The 15,592-nt window shown below is 45.5% G+C and overlaps 1 protein-coding gene across 1 annotated transcript in view; it reads right to left on the reverse strand.

Moving 5' to 3' along the window:
- The window catches only part of col9a2 (procollagen, type IX, alpha 2), a gene marked incomplete at its 5' end in the record, with an annotated part of 66,022 nt that overhangs the window by 1,919 nt on the left and 48,511 nt on the right, over nucleotides 1-15,592 (reverse strand). The window contains 18 exons of the mRNA XM_084311912.1: nucleotides 682-759; nucleotides 920-1,108; nucleotides 1,332-1,386; nucleotides 1,841-1,987; nucleotides 2,414-2,446; nucleotides 3,115-3,159; nucleotides 3,284-3,319; nucleotides 3,751-3,822; nucleotides 3,915-3,968; nucleotides 4,063-4,116; nucleotides 4,338-4,391; nucleotides 4,771-4,815; nucleotides 8,313-8,366; nucleotides 8,472-8,525; nucleotides 8,729-8,782; nucleotides 8,941-8,994; nucleotides 10,165-10,218; nucleotides 14,482-14,535. Coding sequence (XP_084168038.1) covers nucleotides 682-759; nucleotides 920-1,108; nucleotides 1,332-1,386; nucleotides 1,841-1,987; nucleotides 2,414-2,446; nucleotides 3,115-3,159; nucleotides 3,284-3,319; nucleotides 3,751-3,822; nucleotides 3,915-3,968; nucleotides 4,063-4,116; nucleotides 4,338-4,391; nucleotides 4,771-4,815; nucleotides 8,313-8,366; nucleotides 8,472-8,525; nucleotides 8,729-8,782; nucleotides 8,941-8,994; nucleotides 10,165-10,218; nucleotides 14,482-14,535 — 1,186 coding nt within the window. The remainder of the gene's footprint in view (nucleotides 1-681; nucleotides 760-919; nucleotides 1,109-1,331; nucleotides 1,387-1,840; nucleotides 1,988-2,413; nucleotides 2,447-3,114; nucleotides 3,160-3,283; nucleotides 3,320-3,750; nucleotides 3,823-3,914; nucleotides 3,969-4,062; nucleotides 4,117-4,337; nucleotides 4,392-4,770; nucleotides 4,816-8,312; nucleotides 8,367-8,471; nucleotides 8,526-8,728; nucleotides 8,783-8,940; nucleotides 8,995-10,164; nucleotides 10,219-14,481; nucleotides 14,536-15,592) is intronic.

A 15,592-nucleotide genomic window follows, 5' to 3' on the forward strand; every position in this document is an offset into this window, starting at 1 on the left:
TGGCACGGTGGTTTATAGGAGCCATTATTGTGGGAGTCTCTTAGCCACTGTTTTAATCCTCTCCTTCACCTATGGTCTTTTGTACCTGCCATTGTTTTTTGACAGGTTGGCCTGGTTAAAGAATAGCGTGGTGCCAGTTTAATTTTATCGTTGGCTCACCGCCGGCAGCGGACCGCACCAATCTTAACTGTTGTGGCGGCTTCTACGCACGTATACATCCCTTCTTGTCGGTCGCATTCCCCCACACGTACAGTGCTCTTTTCGATATCCCTACCTTCCGTCGAACCGCTCTCACAGGCATACCTCCCGCTTCGGAGTGAGCGATCCATCATTGCACAAACGAGGAACAGGATGAGTATCTTCTCCGTTTGAGATGACAAATGTGGGTGTGTGTGTGTGAGGTAATGTCGGGTGTATTCATCCTACTCCTTGACGGATTACACCTCTCTTGACGCCGGAGAAGTGTTAGCGTCCGCGCAAGTCGTTTTTGACGGAATGTGATGGAGAGACTTCTTCTGGAAAAGCGACGGACGGAGAAACGGAGTCTGGTGTTATGTGTGTACGCGTGAAAGTCATCACCGATGACACATCGATACCCTAACAGGTTAAACAGTCTGTGTGTTCCTGGCTAAACCCAAAACACACTTCTTCGGGGCACCTCTGCGACGGTCTGTCACGTACCTGGTATGCCCGGGGGTCCGGCCGCGCCTGGGTGAGGTTTACCAGGATCTCCTCTGTCTCCCTTCAGTCCTCTCTTTCCTGGAGAAAAGGGCAACGAGAAAGACGGATCAGGAGACTGAGCCGAGTCACGGCGTCGACTCTTCAGTCGCCAAGGGACTCTGGCTTCTGAGACTTCGACCGTTGACCATTATCCGCTCTCTCTCTCTCTCTCTCTCTCTCTCCCTCTCCCTCTCCCTACCTTTCAGGCCGGTGTTTCCGATCTGTCCGGGGCCTCCGAAGATGCCAGGGACACCGCGTGCCCCGATGACACCGTGCGCTCCCTGAGGGCCGGTTGCTCCCGCGGGTCCGGGAGGGCCGGGGGGTCCCATAACACCTGCTCCACCCAGGACGGCTCTCTTGGCGCTCACCGCCACCGCCGCTAGCCTCTCTGAGAGAGAGAGAGAGAGAGAGAGGGGGGGGGGGGGGGGGGGGGATAGCAGAGAGAGGCAGACGTGATTATTTTACTACGGAAAATGATTTAGATTAAAATCATATCATTCCTTTGATGATGGCGAACTGATTGCTCGGGACATGAAGGGGGGCTGGGGGAATGAGCTCATCAGAATCTTCAAATGGACATGAAAGATAGGAATCCAGGTCTACTCTCTCACCCTGGAGCATCTTCAGCACCACTTCAATGATGTGCTGGTCCGATGCGTCCCGTCCCTGGATAAAAGAGCGGCAGATTGGGTAGATCAAAAAGACGCAAACATTGATGTGGCCCAATAAGCTGCGAGAGCCATTAACCTACTCCCTTGATGAAGTAGGTCAATCAATCAGTAATCAGTGTTTGTTTATGTTCCATCACAACCTATTTCATTACGGCGTTTGGCTGTGATCAGAAGTGAAACTACAGTCTGTATAACAGAGAGAGACAGTTGGCTAAACTGCCGGTCGTATTGGTTATGCTTATAGGTAAAGTTTGACAGTATTAACATTTTAAAATGTTTTCCCCCTGTATTTACACACTTTTATCCAAAGCGACTTACAGATGTGAACACCAAGTCCCCAGGAGGGGTACATCTCTGGCAGCTAAGGGTCAGTGGCATTGTTCGCACCTGCCTCCCAAAATGTCTCTGAACGTCCCTGCTGTCTCCTCTAACATCTCTGGTATACCTACCGAATTCCCCTGTATGCCAGACATGCCCGGTATTCCCCTCTCTCCGTAGAGACCCCTGGGGCCTGGAAGTCCCGCTGGGCCCTGGTCTCCTGGTTTGCCGGAGTCACCCGTGGGGCCATTGTTTCCGAGGTCGCCCCTCACTCCTTGCTGTACCCCGGGCGGGAGAGAGGAAGGGTGAATGCATGGAGAGATGTACAAAAGGACAAAGATATGGAAGACAATGAAGACATAAACTAAGTTTTCTTTTTAGCAGGAAAGAGCGTCTGTAGGACTATCTGTTGTAGGAAAGAAGACGGGCAGAAGGAAGGAGGGAAGGAGGGGAGATAGGAAGGAAATAGGGAGGAAAGGAAGGGGGGAGGAGAAGGGGTAGGAAGGAAGGAGGGGGGATAGGAAGGAAGGATAGAGGGAAGAAGGGGGATATGAAGGAAGGGGGTAGGAAGGAGGGGGATAGGAAGGAAGGAGGTTTTACACAGTTTGTCTTTAAAGGAATGATTCAGGAGAATAAATTGATAGGAAAGACATTGATTAGGATAATTTCCATATTTTTACTGTACAACACAACACCCTGCTCACCTGTCCTTTTGGTCCTGGCTCACCAGACAAACCCTGCCAATGGAGGAAAAAATAACCATCATTTTTCAACTCACCAAACCCCATTTACAATGTCTGCATTGGAAATATATTTCAACAGCAGATCCAAGACTGAATATTGTAAGTGAATGTTTTACAACGATGCATCGTGGATTTGACAGATCATCATCTTTGCTATACTGTCATGGCACATGGATTATTTGCCATCTGGGTCATGATAAGGATTTGCATTCCGTTTAAACACTAATGATTATGACTGTATAATTGGATGCTGTTCATCACAAAGTTTATTTTAACTTTTAAAAGCTCACTTTTGGGCCTCGTTTGTCAGTATTTCTCGGTGTGTAAACGGTTGATCAAATGCTGTGCCACAAACACTAATATGCACTAATATCAGCCGTTTCAAGTACTCATTATAAGTACGAGTTTGATAGTGTGTTTTGACATTATTTAGCTCGACGAATGATGCCCATTGAGCGTACGTTTACGATTTGTGTAAATCATTCAAATGTAAGGCAGTGAAGAAAGATCATTGCATAATGATACTGGAACATTGGATTTGGACTCGGTGCATAACACTGTAGCCCGCTTGAAAAATGTCCAGACAGAAATGTTTAAATTTTTTTATTTTTTCTCTGCCCCCGAGGTCTCATAGGTAGAGCGAATAGGTCTATCTGCAGTACCTGTTCACCTTTCTCCCCAGCCAATCCCTCAACGCCAGGATCACCCTATATGAGAGAGGGAGAGAGAGAGAGATTGATTGATTGATAATAACGGTGAGAGACAGGTGTCAAATCTCAGGGTCAAATCTCAGCCAAGGTCGGCTTAGCAAAGTGTCGTCTCGCTACTCACAAAGTCTCCCTTCGACCCAACTTTGCCTTGGAATCCCTGCGAAAAGAGGACGAGCCGTGAATAACGTTATAGCAGAGGAATCCATAATACAGAGTCATGAAGAGCGAGGACAACATATTGATTCAAGGCATGGACGCGGCAGACGCCACAAAGTAAGAAAGATGCCGTTTCATAAGACGTAGGAGATGATCACTGTAAGATTATCATTTATATTGCTTAGACCCCATGTACAGCCAGTGATTTACTGTGGGTTTATGTGGCTGGTATTCGTGGGTAAACACTGCCCCCAATGGATTGATCTGTGTAACTAAATCAATCAATAGATGCACTGGTGCAGAGAAGCAACACCAACTCATGTACAAATAAATATATATATATATATATAATTTAATAATAAATACATGAACACATACTGAGGCATGTAGACATATGTTTGCACAGACACACACACACACACACACACACACCTTGTCACCCTTGGTTCCGCTAAGACCCTGGGCACCCGGAACACCGATTGGTCCTCTCTCACCCTTGCCTCCCTGTAAAGGATACATCAAGCGTTTATTTGCACAGAGAACACAACAAAGAAATGACATGTCTGTGGAGTCGCAGCGGAGTATATTATACGTACAGTCTTTCCGACTATCCCCATCGGCCCGACAATTCCTCTCTCGCCCCGGTCGCCCTGTGGGGAGACAGACGTGATGGGCATTATTGATCTGCAGTAGCGGGGGTTGTTAGTGTCTGGTTTAAATGTGATAAGGATAATGAGTCCTTACCTTAGGGCCCGGGACTCCCTCCATACCAGCATCCCCAGGGAGACCTGGCTCACCCTTAGAGACACATCAGAGAGCAGGTGTCACTTCAATGACTTCACTATTATACTATCTCTCCAATGCACCTGGCTGCGCCGGCCTAGTAGTAAGTCTCTCTCAGACGTGCTGATAATGTCTTAATGGTATTAGTAAATCAGCTAGTTTTTTCTCTATTCCTCAAGAAAACAAATAAGGGCAAATAAGGTAATGTAGGACTATGATGGAATAACGAGTCTTACCAGAGGTCCAGGCGCACCAGCCTGGCCAACATGACCTCTAGGACCAGCCTCACCCTGAAATGGAGGGGCGAGAGAGGTAGAGAGAGAGAGAGAGAATATTGTAAACAAATTTCCATTGCAATTCCATTCCATTGCAGTGCCAGAGTCACTGTATGGTGTATAGTGTATAGTGTATGGTATATGGTGTATAGTGTATAGTGTATGGTATATAGTGTATGGTGTATAGTGTATGGTATATGGTGTATAGTGTATAGTGTATGGTATATGGTGTATAGTGTATAGTGTATGGTGTATGGTGTATAGTGTATAGTGTATAGTGTATGGTGTATGGTGTATGGTGTATAGTGTATGGTGTATAGTGTATAGTGTATAGTGTATAGTGTATGGTGTATAGTGTATAGTGTATGGTATATGGTGTATGGTGTGTACTTACCGCAACTCCGAGACCACCCTTGGTCCCTGGGCTCCCAGGCAATCCCTAAAGACAGACCAAAATGTTGAATAGTAAATGCAGTGAAAGTTATCATGTACTGTACACAGTTTGTCACAATGGCAAGTACAAATGATTTGATCTGGGATATACTGCTATGGGATATCGGACTGACACTGGGCTAAACAGAGCATTGATGTTGGAGAATTTCCCCCAATACTAAAATCAAATACCAAGAGCTACATGAAACAAAGCGACTTGATCTTCTGCAATTTCCTGGTAGAAGTATGTTAAAACATACTAATGGTTATAGATTGATTATGTGCTTCTTATATCGTTGTAGTCCAAAAACCCTAAATTAATCCAAATCCTTTACTGAGTAAAAGTGATGGATCAGTACTCTATATCAGACCATACTGAAGGTGTAGGACTATATATAAGGCCATACTGAAGGACTCTAGTGAGAAAGTACTATCAGTGCATATACCTTTGATACATATAAAGATGCAGGAAGTGCTAAGTGTAAATATCTGTGTTGGTGGTGGTGATGTTGTTGTTGGTGGTGTTGGTAGTGGTAGTGCTGGTGCTGGTGTTGGTGGTGTTGGTAGTGTTAGTGGTGTTGCTGGTGTTGATAGTGGTGGTGATAGTGGTGGTGGTGTTGGTGGTGTTGATAGTGGTGGTGGTGGTGGTGGTGATAGTGGTGGTGGTGTTGGTGGTGTTGATAGTGGTGGTGGTGTTGATAGTGGTGGTGGTGTTGGTGGTGTTGATAGTGGTGATAGTGGTGGTGGTGTTGATAGTGGTGGTGGTGTTGGTGGTGTTGATAGTGGTGGTGGTGGTGGTGGTGCTGCTGCTGTGGTGTTGATAGTGGTGGTGGTGGTGGTGATAGTGGTGGTGGTGTTGATAGTGGTGGTGCTGCTGCTGTGGTGTTGATAGTGGTGGTGGTGGTGGTGATAGTGGTGGTGGTGTTGATAGTGGTGGTGGTGGTGCTGCTGCTGTGGTGTTGATAGTGGTGCTGGTGGTGCTGCTGTTGCTGGTGGTGTTGGTAGTGGTGTCGGTGGTAGTAATGGTAGTTGTGGTGGTGGTAGTAATGTGGTGCTGGTGGTAATGTAGTGGTTGTGTTGGTGGTGTTACTGGTGGTGGTAGTAATGTGGTGCTGGTGATGGTAGTGGTGGTGGTAGTAATGGCAGGGGTGTTGGTGGTGGTGGTAATGGCAGGGGTGGTGGTGGTGGTGGTAATGGCAGGGGTGGTGGTGGTGGTGGTAATGGCAGGGGTGGTGTGGTGGTGGTGGTAATGGCAGGGGTGGTGGTGGTAATGGCAGGGGTGGTGGTGGTGGTGGTAATGGCAGGGGTGGTGGTGGTGGTGGTAATGGCAGGGGTGGTGTGGTGGTGGTGGTAATGGCAGGGCTGGTGGTGGTGGTGGTAATGGCAGGGGTGGTGGTGGTGGTGGTAATGGCAGGGGTGGTGGTGGTAATGGCGGGGGTGGTGCTGCTGGTGGTAGTAGTAATGTGGTGCTGGTGATGGTAGTGGTGGAGGTGGTCATGGTGGTGGTGGTAGTAATGAGACTGAGACTGAGAGCGGGGGACGCAAACAGGCTGGATAAGCTGGTCAGGAAGGCCAGTAATGTGGTTGGGGTGGAGCTGGACTCTCTAGTGGTGGTGGCGGAGAGGAGGAGCCTTGCTACCATGCCATCAGGGACAACCCTTCCCACCCACTATACACAGACTTGGCTGACAGGAGGAGCATGTTCAGTGCTAGACTAACACTCCCAGAATGTAGCACTAAACGGCACAGGAAGTGCTTCATTCCGACAGCGATCAGACTTTGACAGACAGCGACAACACAAGCGAGTCTCAGTCAACGAGAGACCGCGGGTCCGTGTACGTTTTGATAGTTTGTTTGGCGAGCCCAAATAATCCAAAACAAATCCAACGAACAACACAAGCGAGGCAGTCAACAACAGACTGCGGGTCCATGAGCGTTTTTTGTTCGCTCTTGTGTTAGTTGTGTTGCAGCGCAGGGCACTACAGTAGTGGAGGCTCTAGTCTACTGCTGACAGCCTTATCAACATAGTGCTGCACTTCCTGGTTTAATAGCACAGTCTTCAGGTGCTCAGAGATATATATATATATCTGTATGTTGTAGGGATGTCCGATATTATCGGCCTACCGATATTATCGGCCGATATTGGCATTAAAATGTGATATCGGAAAATATCGGTATCGGTTTTTATTTTATTTCTATAACCTTTATTTACCCAGGCAAGCAAGTAAGAACAAATTCTGATTTTATTTATTGTCAAAAGTATGCATAATGTTGTGTTAATTCCACAACAAGAGATATGTAATGTAAATTACCTGAAATTATTCCGTTTTGGGGGGGGGAAACCCTGCATATATCGGTATCGGTTGATATCGGAAATTAAGAGTTGGACAATATCGGTATATCGGTATCGGTAAAAAAGCCAATATCGAGCATCCCTAGTATGTTGTGTATGTCATAAATGTCATGAATTGAAAATGGGGGACCCTGATGTAAACAAGACGAAAGTCTTTCTCTGGTCTGCATCCCCTTAACAATTGTGTGTATTGAGCTGTACTGTACTGTACCCATTCTACAATCTGTTAATTAAAATGTTCAATCAATCAGTATATATTTGTTATTTATTTTTGGTATAGTGCTTAACAAGCATAATTTAATGTTGCCCAGTTGTGGCCTGTTGAGGGGCAATACATATCAAAAGTTCCAAAACATCTATTGTGTTTGTATTTGTATGATCCACTATATAAACATAGTAATTATAATATCTGGCATTTGATTGGAGGCTAGTCTCACTTTGTCCCACAGCAACATTAAAATAGTTTAGATTTGTGTACGTTGTTTATGTAAAAAATCTACTTGAAAGTAACGCAATAGTTACTTTCTGAAGTAACTAGTTACTTTTATAATTTGTAACTGAGTAAGTAATTTAGTAACTTTTTGGAAGAAGTAACTGTAACTAGTGACTTTTTTAAAGTAACTTGCCCAACACTGGTCAAAAGTCACTGTTAACCTGAATGTGTGCCCAGAAAACAATGTGCGCCCAGCAGAATCTGCCTGCTTTGTTCTGGCTCTGTAGCTCATCTGAAGAGGTCAGACACACCTGTTGCCTGCCTGGTCTGGGTGCTGATGGGCTCATTTATAGACAGCCATGTTTGCATGTGGCTACAGTGAGGTCGTTACAGCTACCGCACTCACACCCAGGTACACACACATGTACACAAACACACACACACACACACACACACACACACACACACACACACACACACACACACACACATACACACACAAACACACAGCGTTATAGCAATAGAGGTGGCATTTTGAAGTTCTCATCTCGAAGCTGACTGCATTTTGAAGTCTTAATTTGGTCTCGGACGAGTACACAGACGTAGTGTCATTACGACAACACTACAAACACAAATGTAACATGTATGGAAACACACACACACACACACACACACACACACACACACACACACACACACACACACACATATGACTCACCGCGGCTCCCTGATTACCAGAAAGACCGGGCCTCCCAGCCTGCCCTGGGCCACCCTGCAGGAAGAGAGAGAAGGACGTTGTGAGCGTTCCACTGAGATCAAAAGCCATGACACCTCTAGCATCACAATACCCTCAATTGCTATGGTTACCGCTCCCTACCTTGATCCCAGGGATCCCGGGTGTTCCGTCCTTCCCGTCGATACCGGGCAGACCCTGAGGAAGCACACAGAGGTTACAATACACCGCGGCGTTACGTAAGTGCTCTTTAGCGACCTCTCTCAGACTCCGCCCTCTTCTCTCCATCCTCCACACCGTGACAAAGTTGTCTGCGTGAAGCGACGGTCGTGATCGGAGGGTTGAGGAAAGAGGCCTTGAGGTTTGAGATTCAGTTGTAGGTCAGTCGGTTGTTCACTCACGTTCTCTCCCTTCTTGCCGACAGCGCCCTGCGGCCCCTGGATACCCCGGCTGCCCTGTGAGAGGACGAGAGAGTCATCATCATCATCATCATTATGGTCATAATCACCAGCACTTGGGCTATAATACGGGTGAATGGTTGTATTGGATCTCTCTGTCTGCCTCACAGCATTGTGAATGCAACCTTGAAGAAAGAGTTGTGACTGAGACTCACCAAGTCTCCCTTGTCTCCCGCCTCGCCAGGTGGTCCCTGGGGTCCTTCCTCGCCCTGTTAGCAACAGACAGTATTATAGCAACTCAATTGTGTATGTTTGATTGATTGATTGATTGAAAACTGTATTAACAGATTGCAGAATGGGTACAATACAGTACGGCTCAATACAAACAATTGTGAAGAGGATGCATACCAGAGAAAGACTTTCGTCTTGTTTACATCAGGGACCCCCATTTTCAATTAATCAAGACATTTATGACATACATAACATATACACAATATACAGTACTGTTTAAGAGAAATAAATCTTAAAAGAAAAATATATACATTCGAAGGGGAAGGAACTGTACATTGTAGGGGGTTGGGTGGGTGGGTGGAGAGTGGTTTGGACATTTACCGGGGCCAGTTTCTAATTGCAGGTGCTTTGGTACCATGAGGTGCAAGCATAGTCGTAGTACCCTTGAATGAGTGCTCCTGTTAGAGTCTTCAAGGTATTCTTGTTTACCAGAAAGGAGATCCGGTACAAGAATCTTGTTCGTTGGTTGACTTTTTTTATTACATTGGTTGCCATTTTGTCACAGGAAAGATTTGCCTCTAGGATGGAACCCAGGTAGGTAATTTTATCTTTCCTTGTGACAATAATTGTCACCCACTGTAACAGAGAAGCCGTTGGCCTTGCTGAGTTTGTTATTTGATCCAAAGAGAATGGACTCTGTTTTACCCATGTGTAATGATAGTTTGTTATCAGCGAGCCAGGTGCAGATTCTGCCGAGTTCGGAGCTGAGGGCTTTTTCTCAACCTGCAACTTGTCCCTGTCAGAGACCAGCAGGGCTGAGTCGTCCGCGAACAGGAACAAGTTGCAGTCACAAGCTGATGACATGTCATTTGCATAAATTAGGAACAGTAACGGTCCTAGTATGCTTCCTTGTGGAACACCACAGCTCACTGGGAGGGAGGGGACAGTGTACCGTTCACCTCCACCATCTGTTCTCTCCCCTCCAGGTAGGATTGCATCCAGCTCACTGATGAAGTATTTTCAAAACCAATTGCTTTTAGCTTGTCAATCAGAATGGAGTGATTGACAGTGTCGAAAGTATTTTGGAGGTCCAGCATTACCATGCCGCAGTGTTTGCCCACGTCCACCTCTTGTTTGATGTGGTCGTTCAAATAGAGATGTGTGTGTGTGTGTGTGTATGTGTGTGTGTCTGTTTGTGTGGTACGTACTGGTGGCCCGGGAAGGCCTACAGGTCCGTTGATGCCCTTGTAACCACGAGGACCCTAAATAAAACAAACAAACAAAAAACAACAACAAAACATGCATAATCAATAATCAATCACTGCGGATCAGGACGCTAACTTGTGGTAGCGTACAATTCATTGCAAGAAAGGGGTGATCATTGCTTAACTCTCTCCACTAATGGGAGCCTCGCAGAGAGCCAGCTACTTCTGCGTTGGCACTAAGCCTGGGTGCTAACTTGGCTAACGCGGCTAATGTTAACAGTATGACGGATGGCTATGGTGCATCATTAGCCACAGATGGGGGGCACAGTGGACCCAGACAACCCCATCTCATTAGAGCGGGGGAGAGATTTGTGTTAGCATCATTTCCATATGTCCCCATTGCCGGTAATAGATAGTGTTTGCATGGCCAGGGCAGGCCTAGCTGTGCCTCCTTGGCGCTCATAGCAGGAAGGATGTTCCAAAACAAGAGGAAGGAGGAACACGTGGAGGGAGGATGGAGGATGTAGCTAGAGACCATGATGATGAAAGAGGTGGAGAGGAGAGAGGGCCGTGTGGTGGAATAAGTTAACAACTCTTTTACTTAAGTGAAGGTGGAGAGGCGCCGTTATTCCTGGTATTCTCACGGTGCGCCGCTTCTACCGATACGGCACAATTCCACAGCTCATATTGGCCACAGTCGTCATTTAACGTTTGCCGCGCGTCGTTGGATTACAATCACCTGTCGTTCGCCCACGAGACGTCTGCGATGAAGTTCTGTGGCCGGGATGGCACCCTGGTACATGTAGAAGCCATCATTCCAAACTCTACTTAGTACCATCTATAAAGTAGTTTGAACCTATACAGTACGTGCAGGGCCGCCGCTAGGGGCGTGCGAGCAGTGCGGTCGCACAGGGCCTCGCGAGAAGGGGCCTCGCATGTAAGCAAAATCTAGTTTTGCTTACATGCTTATATATTTCACATTAGACACGTTTGTAGAATAGTGTTCCGGGCTCTGCGGCTCTGAAGATATACTATTGGTTTCATTCACTGACCCGTTTACTTTTGTGCAAAGCATTGTGGGAGGACTAACACTAGGGGGAGCTGGTTGGCGTCGGTCTGGTAGTCGGTAGAGAGATGTGAAGAAGACCGGTATTATCCACGATGGGAGGGGGTACAGGTACGGGGTCTATTCGGCGCTATCCACGGGAGCGAGTGGATGTCTTGGCCAAGAGCATCCAACTTTTGAAAACCAAATGTGCAGCATCGGAGCAGAAGAAATAACGCTGCGTGCCGTAAGCTTATCAATACCAAGTAGGGATGCCCCGATCACGTTTTTTGCCACCGATACCGATCACCGATCGTCGTGAGCCATATCGGCCGATACCGATCCGATACCAATTGTTTTTGATTAAAAAGAAATTAAAAATTATTTTATATAAATTTTTTTTTTATATATATAAAATATATATATTATATAATTAGACTTGTACTTGTATTATCTGCGAGACATCGCCACCATGTTTAAGTCAAAATGCTCGCTATCTGCAAACAGCTCCACTGTCTGTGTGTACTCTAGTAGCCTCCAGCTCCAAAAAGGATTCTCCGGTGCTGCAGCGGGACCCTATTGGTAACGTTATGGTTCTTTGGTCATTTCACATTCAGCAAGCCCTCAGCTCGAATACGCATTAAATCAATGTTATAAGACATTGATATCAAGAGCTATCTGTAGCTACTGCTAGCCGGCTAGATGACGTTAAGACAGAACTTTAGTTCAATGGGACATTTCGTTTTGAACAGTAAACTAACGTCAGCTAACGCAAGCTAACGCAAGCTAACGGAGGTATGAACATGGACTACTAGACTTTCTGGATCATTTGTTGATATCAGGAGCTATCGGTAGCTAGCCGGCTAAATACCGTTAGACAATGCCTACTAAACGTGAATAGTTGACTGGGTAATTTTGTTTAAACAGTAACGATAGCTAGGTAGCTAACGTTAGCTCAGGTCGAATGCACTACAGACTCGAGCAGGGGAGCCTCCTCTCAGTCCTCAGTGTTTACAAACTCTACACGGGGGCGGGCGGGGCTAGGGAGGAGGAGCAGCGACAGTTTGCAGGTCCTGTGTGTCTGAGACAGACAGCGAGTGAGAGCTTCGCTTGATCGGTTTCCGCTATCGGCGAATATGACTCATTATCGGAATTCACAGATTGCATATTTATACTGAGTATCGGCCGATAACGATCGGTGGCCGATCGATCGGGGCATCCCTAATACCAAGTATAGTGATTAGGTTATGCCAAGACGAAGAGGACGTTCGGCAGATGGACTGAAGATGAAAGTTGTTGTGTGTTAGAACGTTCAGTCAGGCTAGCCATGTCGGCTAGTAGCTTAGCTAAAGGCAGGGACAGCTAACTAGCGTTAGCTAACCTAGCTAGCTAGCGTTAGCTACGTTATCGAGTGCTAACGTGTGGCAGATAAACTAGGAACAGACTCCCAAGTTCATCCCAACGGGGGGGACAATATCATGGGACTGGTGAACTTTGTCATCTCCACGGTCGTCTCCTTCCTCTTGGACCTGATTCTGCGTTAGGGTGAGTTTTTAATGCAATCTATTCTGTTCCTGCCGTGGATCTCTCTCTCTCTCTCTATCTCTCTCTCTTGCGCTCTCTCTCTCTTGCTCTCTCTCTTGCTCTCTCTATTGCTCTCTCTCTCGCTCTCTCTCTCTCGCGCTGTCGTGCTCTCTCTCTCTCTCTCTCTCTCTCTCTCTCTCTCTCTGTGTCTCTCTCTGTCTCTCTCTCTCTCTCTCACTCGGTGTGTTGCATCGTGCAGTTTGTGACGTGTGTACTAAGCTTATAGAGTTCGATTCAAATAAGGCAAAACTGCAAATCTGCATGTCGTGCTTGAAAAATGAACCTGGTTTTAAGCTTGTTTATCAGGTTCCAGGGGTGTTTTATGCATTTTCCCTGTTACGGCCAGGTGTACAACTGTACAGGTGCATTGCCACTAAGCCTTGGGCAGCGCTATTATTTAAGAATACGTTGACTGTATGCCCAGCCTCGGGCAGCGCTATTATTTAAGAATACGTTTACTGTATGCAAAAAAATAATTAAAAAAAAATGTTTTTAAATAAAAAAAAATTTATAAATAAAAAAAGTATTATATTAGATTTTTTATTTTTTTTAACCTTTAGGGGGGGGGGGGGGGTCGCGTTTAAATCTAGCACAGGGCCTCGCATTTCTCCCAGACGGCACTGAGTATGTGTAGAATTCTCAACAATAATATATAATGTCATATCACTATTAGTTTTGATTCGTTTTGGGGGCGACAGTGGCTCAGGAGGTAGAGCAGTCGTCTGGTAATCGGAAGGTTCCCGGTTCGATTCCCACTCCTCCTGGGCAGTGTGTCGAAGTGTCCTTGAGCAAGACACTTAACCCCTAATTGCTCCCGATGAGCAGGTTGGCTCCTTGCACGGTTGCCTCCGCCGTCAGTGTGTAAATGGGTAAAATGTTAGGAACAAAAATTGTAAAGCGCGTCGCATAAATCCACCATTTGCAAGCATGACATGCTATAATTACTGCAAACAAATGAGTCATTGCAGAAAGAATTGGTAGCATAATTATCACGCAAAGGCAACACTCCCCATGAACCCTGTTGCTTCCTGTTGCTAAAGGAAGTGTTGCCAATTGTACCTGACCCCTGGTCAGCCCCCTGCGTGGGTTTGTTTTGAAGAGGCGAGGAGAGGGATTAACGGCCCTTGTGAAGTTGTTTTGGTTGGTAAAGCACATCTTGTGCTTCCTTTGGGCCATAAAGTAGTGCAGCAGGACTCCCGTGGATCCGACCCAGTAGCACAATATAAATATTAGAGGCTGCCAGAGGCCTTGTTCAGCAGCCTCCTCGTGTTCTCACAGTAATCCTGCCAAGGTGCCGACATTTAATTGACAATGACATTGATGTGGAAATGCCACACTTCAAGTAAGTATCAACAATACATTATACAACACATTCTTTACAAGTTTTTCAGTGGTTGGGTACGTTCAACTCTTGATGCATTATCCTTTAAACATAGATTGAATAGGTTGTTAAAAGTGGGCAGTCAGTTTCTTCAGCGTATAACCAGGTTTCTATGCAATACATTTAATTATTAGTAGACCTATTGAAGGTAACTAGTAACTAAAGGGTTCCGATAAATATTGCAGAGTAAAACATGACATTTCCTTTGAAATGTATGTAGTAGAGTAACCATATTAATTTCCCTAAAATAATGCAAAATACTCAAGAAAAGTATAAAAATACATCCACCCCTGCAGAGTGTTGTACTCACCGCCTCTCCCTTGGGGCCCATCATTCCTGGGTATCCCCTCAAACCCATTGGCCCCTGAGACAGATGAAGGGGAAACAAGGATGAGAGAGAATCATAATGTCCATTTTATACTCACTTAAAGACACAATGCATAGCATCTTCCTAAAAAACAATGGTCCTCATTCTCGAACGGACATAGGAGGAAGTTACCAAGAAATTCCTTTGTAACTCGATTTACAAACTCAAAAAGGCAGTAGTAAGTCGGACAGACCGGTGTGTGCCTGTGTTTTTAACGGCTTCATTTGGGAGAAGTCCTTGGGGATTGTGTTCACTTCGATTCTACAGACATCCATGGAATTAAATCATTATAATAAAAATAAATACAACAATATTTGTATCATTAACAATTACGTTTTACATTTATAGTCATTATTTATTGTTGGTTTTATTTATTTATATTGCTTTGTGCACACATCGTAAGAGCTAATGGAGAAATGGCTTAGTGAAGCAGCTGCGCACAGCGCATGCACACACATACTGTATACGTGTGAAATTAATCGTTCCAGGCTTATATTATCCTAATGACTTGTTTTATTAGGTATTATATAGTAGTAAGTCCAACTGTAGAACATGACATCTAAGTGTGAGATCTTATTTAGTAGTGTCAATACTGAACTCAGGTTGGATGTTGTATTGTACTTGTGCTGTATAATGACAATACATTTGAATCTAATCTAATACAAATTTTATCAGTCGCAAAGTGCTTTCGCTCTACCTGTTGAATTTTTCCCCCATAAGGGTCAGCACGGAGCAGACGGAATGGATAGCCTCTCCTTATAAGGAGCTGGCGGGGCGTATCTGTATGCAAATTAAGGTGTATGAGAACGAGCTTCCAGTTTAAGAATGAGTGACGTTTTTCATTCTAGGGGAACCCAGCTGCGATGATTTTGGCCACCTACGAAGACCGTTTCACGCTATTTTTGTAAATTTGTTGGTACAAACTTTTTACAAAGATAGTTAGAAAGATACTTACGAACATGTTCGAGAATGAGGTCCAATGTATAGACTCATACAAATATAATATCTCTCAGTCATCACTTATGACCCACTAGAAATGTGTGGTGGTGAACTT

Source organism: Notolepis coatsorum (assembly GCF_963971535.1).
Source record: "Notolepis coatsorum genome assembly, chromosome: 4".
In the NCBI taxonomy this organism is placed as follows: domain Eukaryota; kingdom Metazoa; phylum Chordata; class Actinopteri; order Aulopiformes; family Paralepididae; genus Notolepis; species Notolepis coatsorum.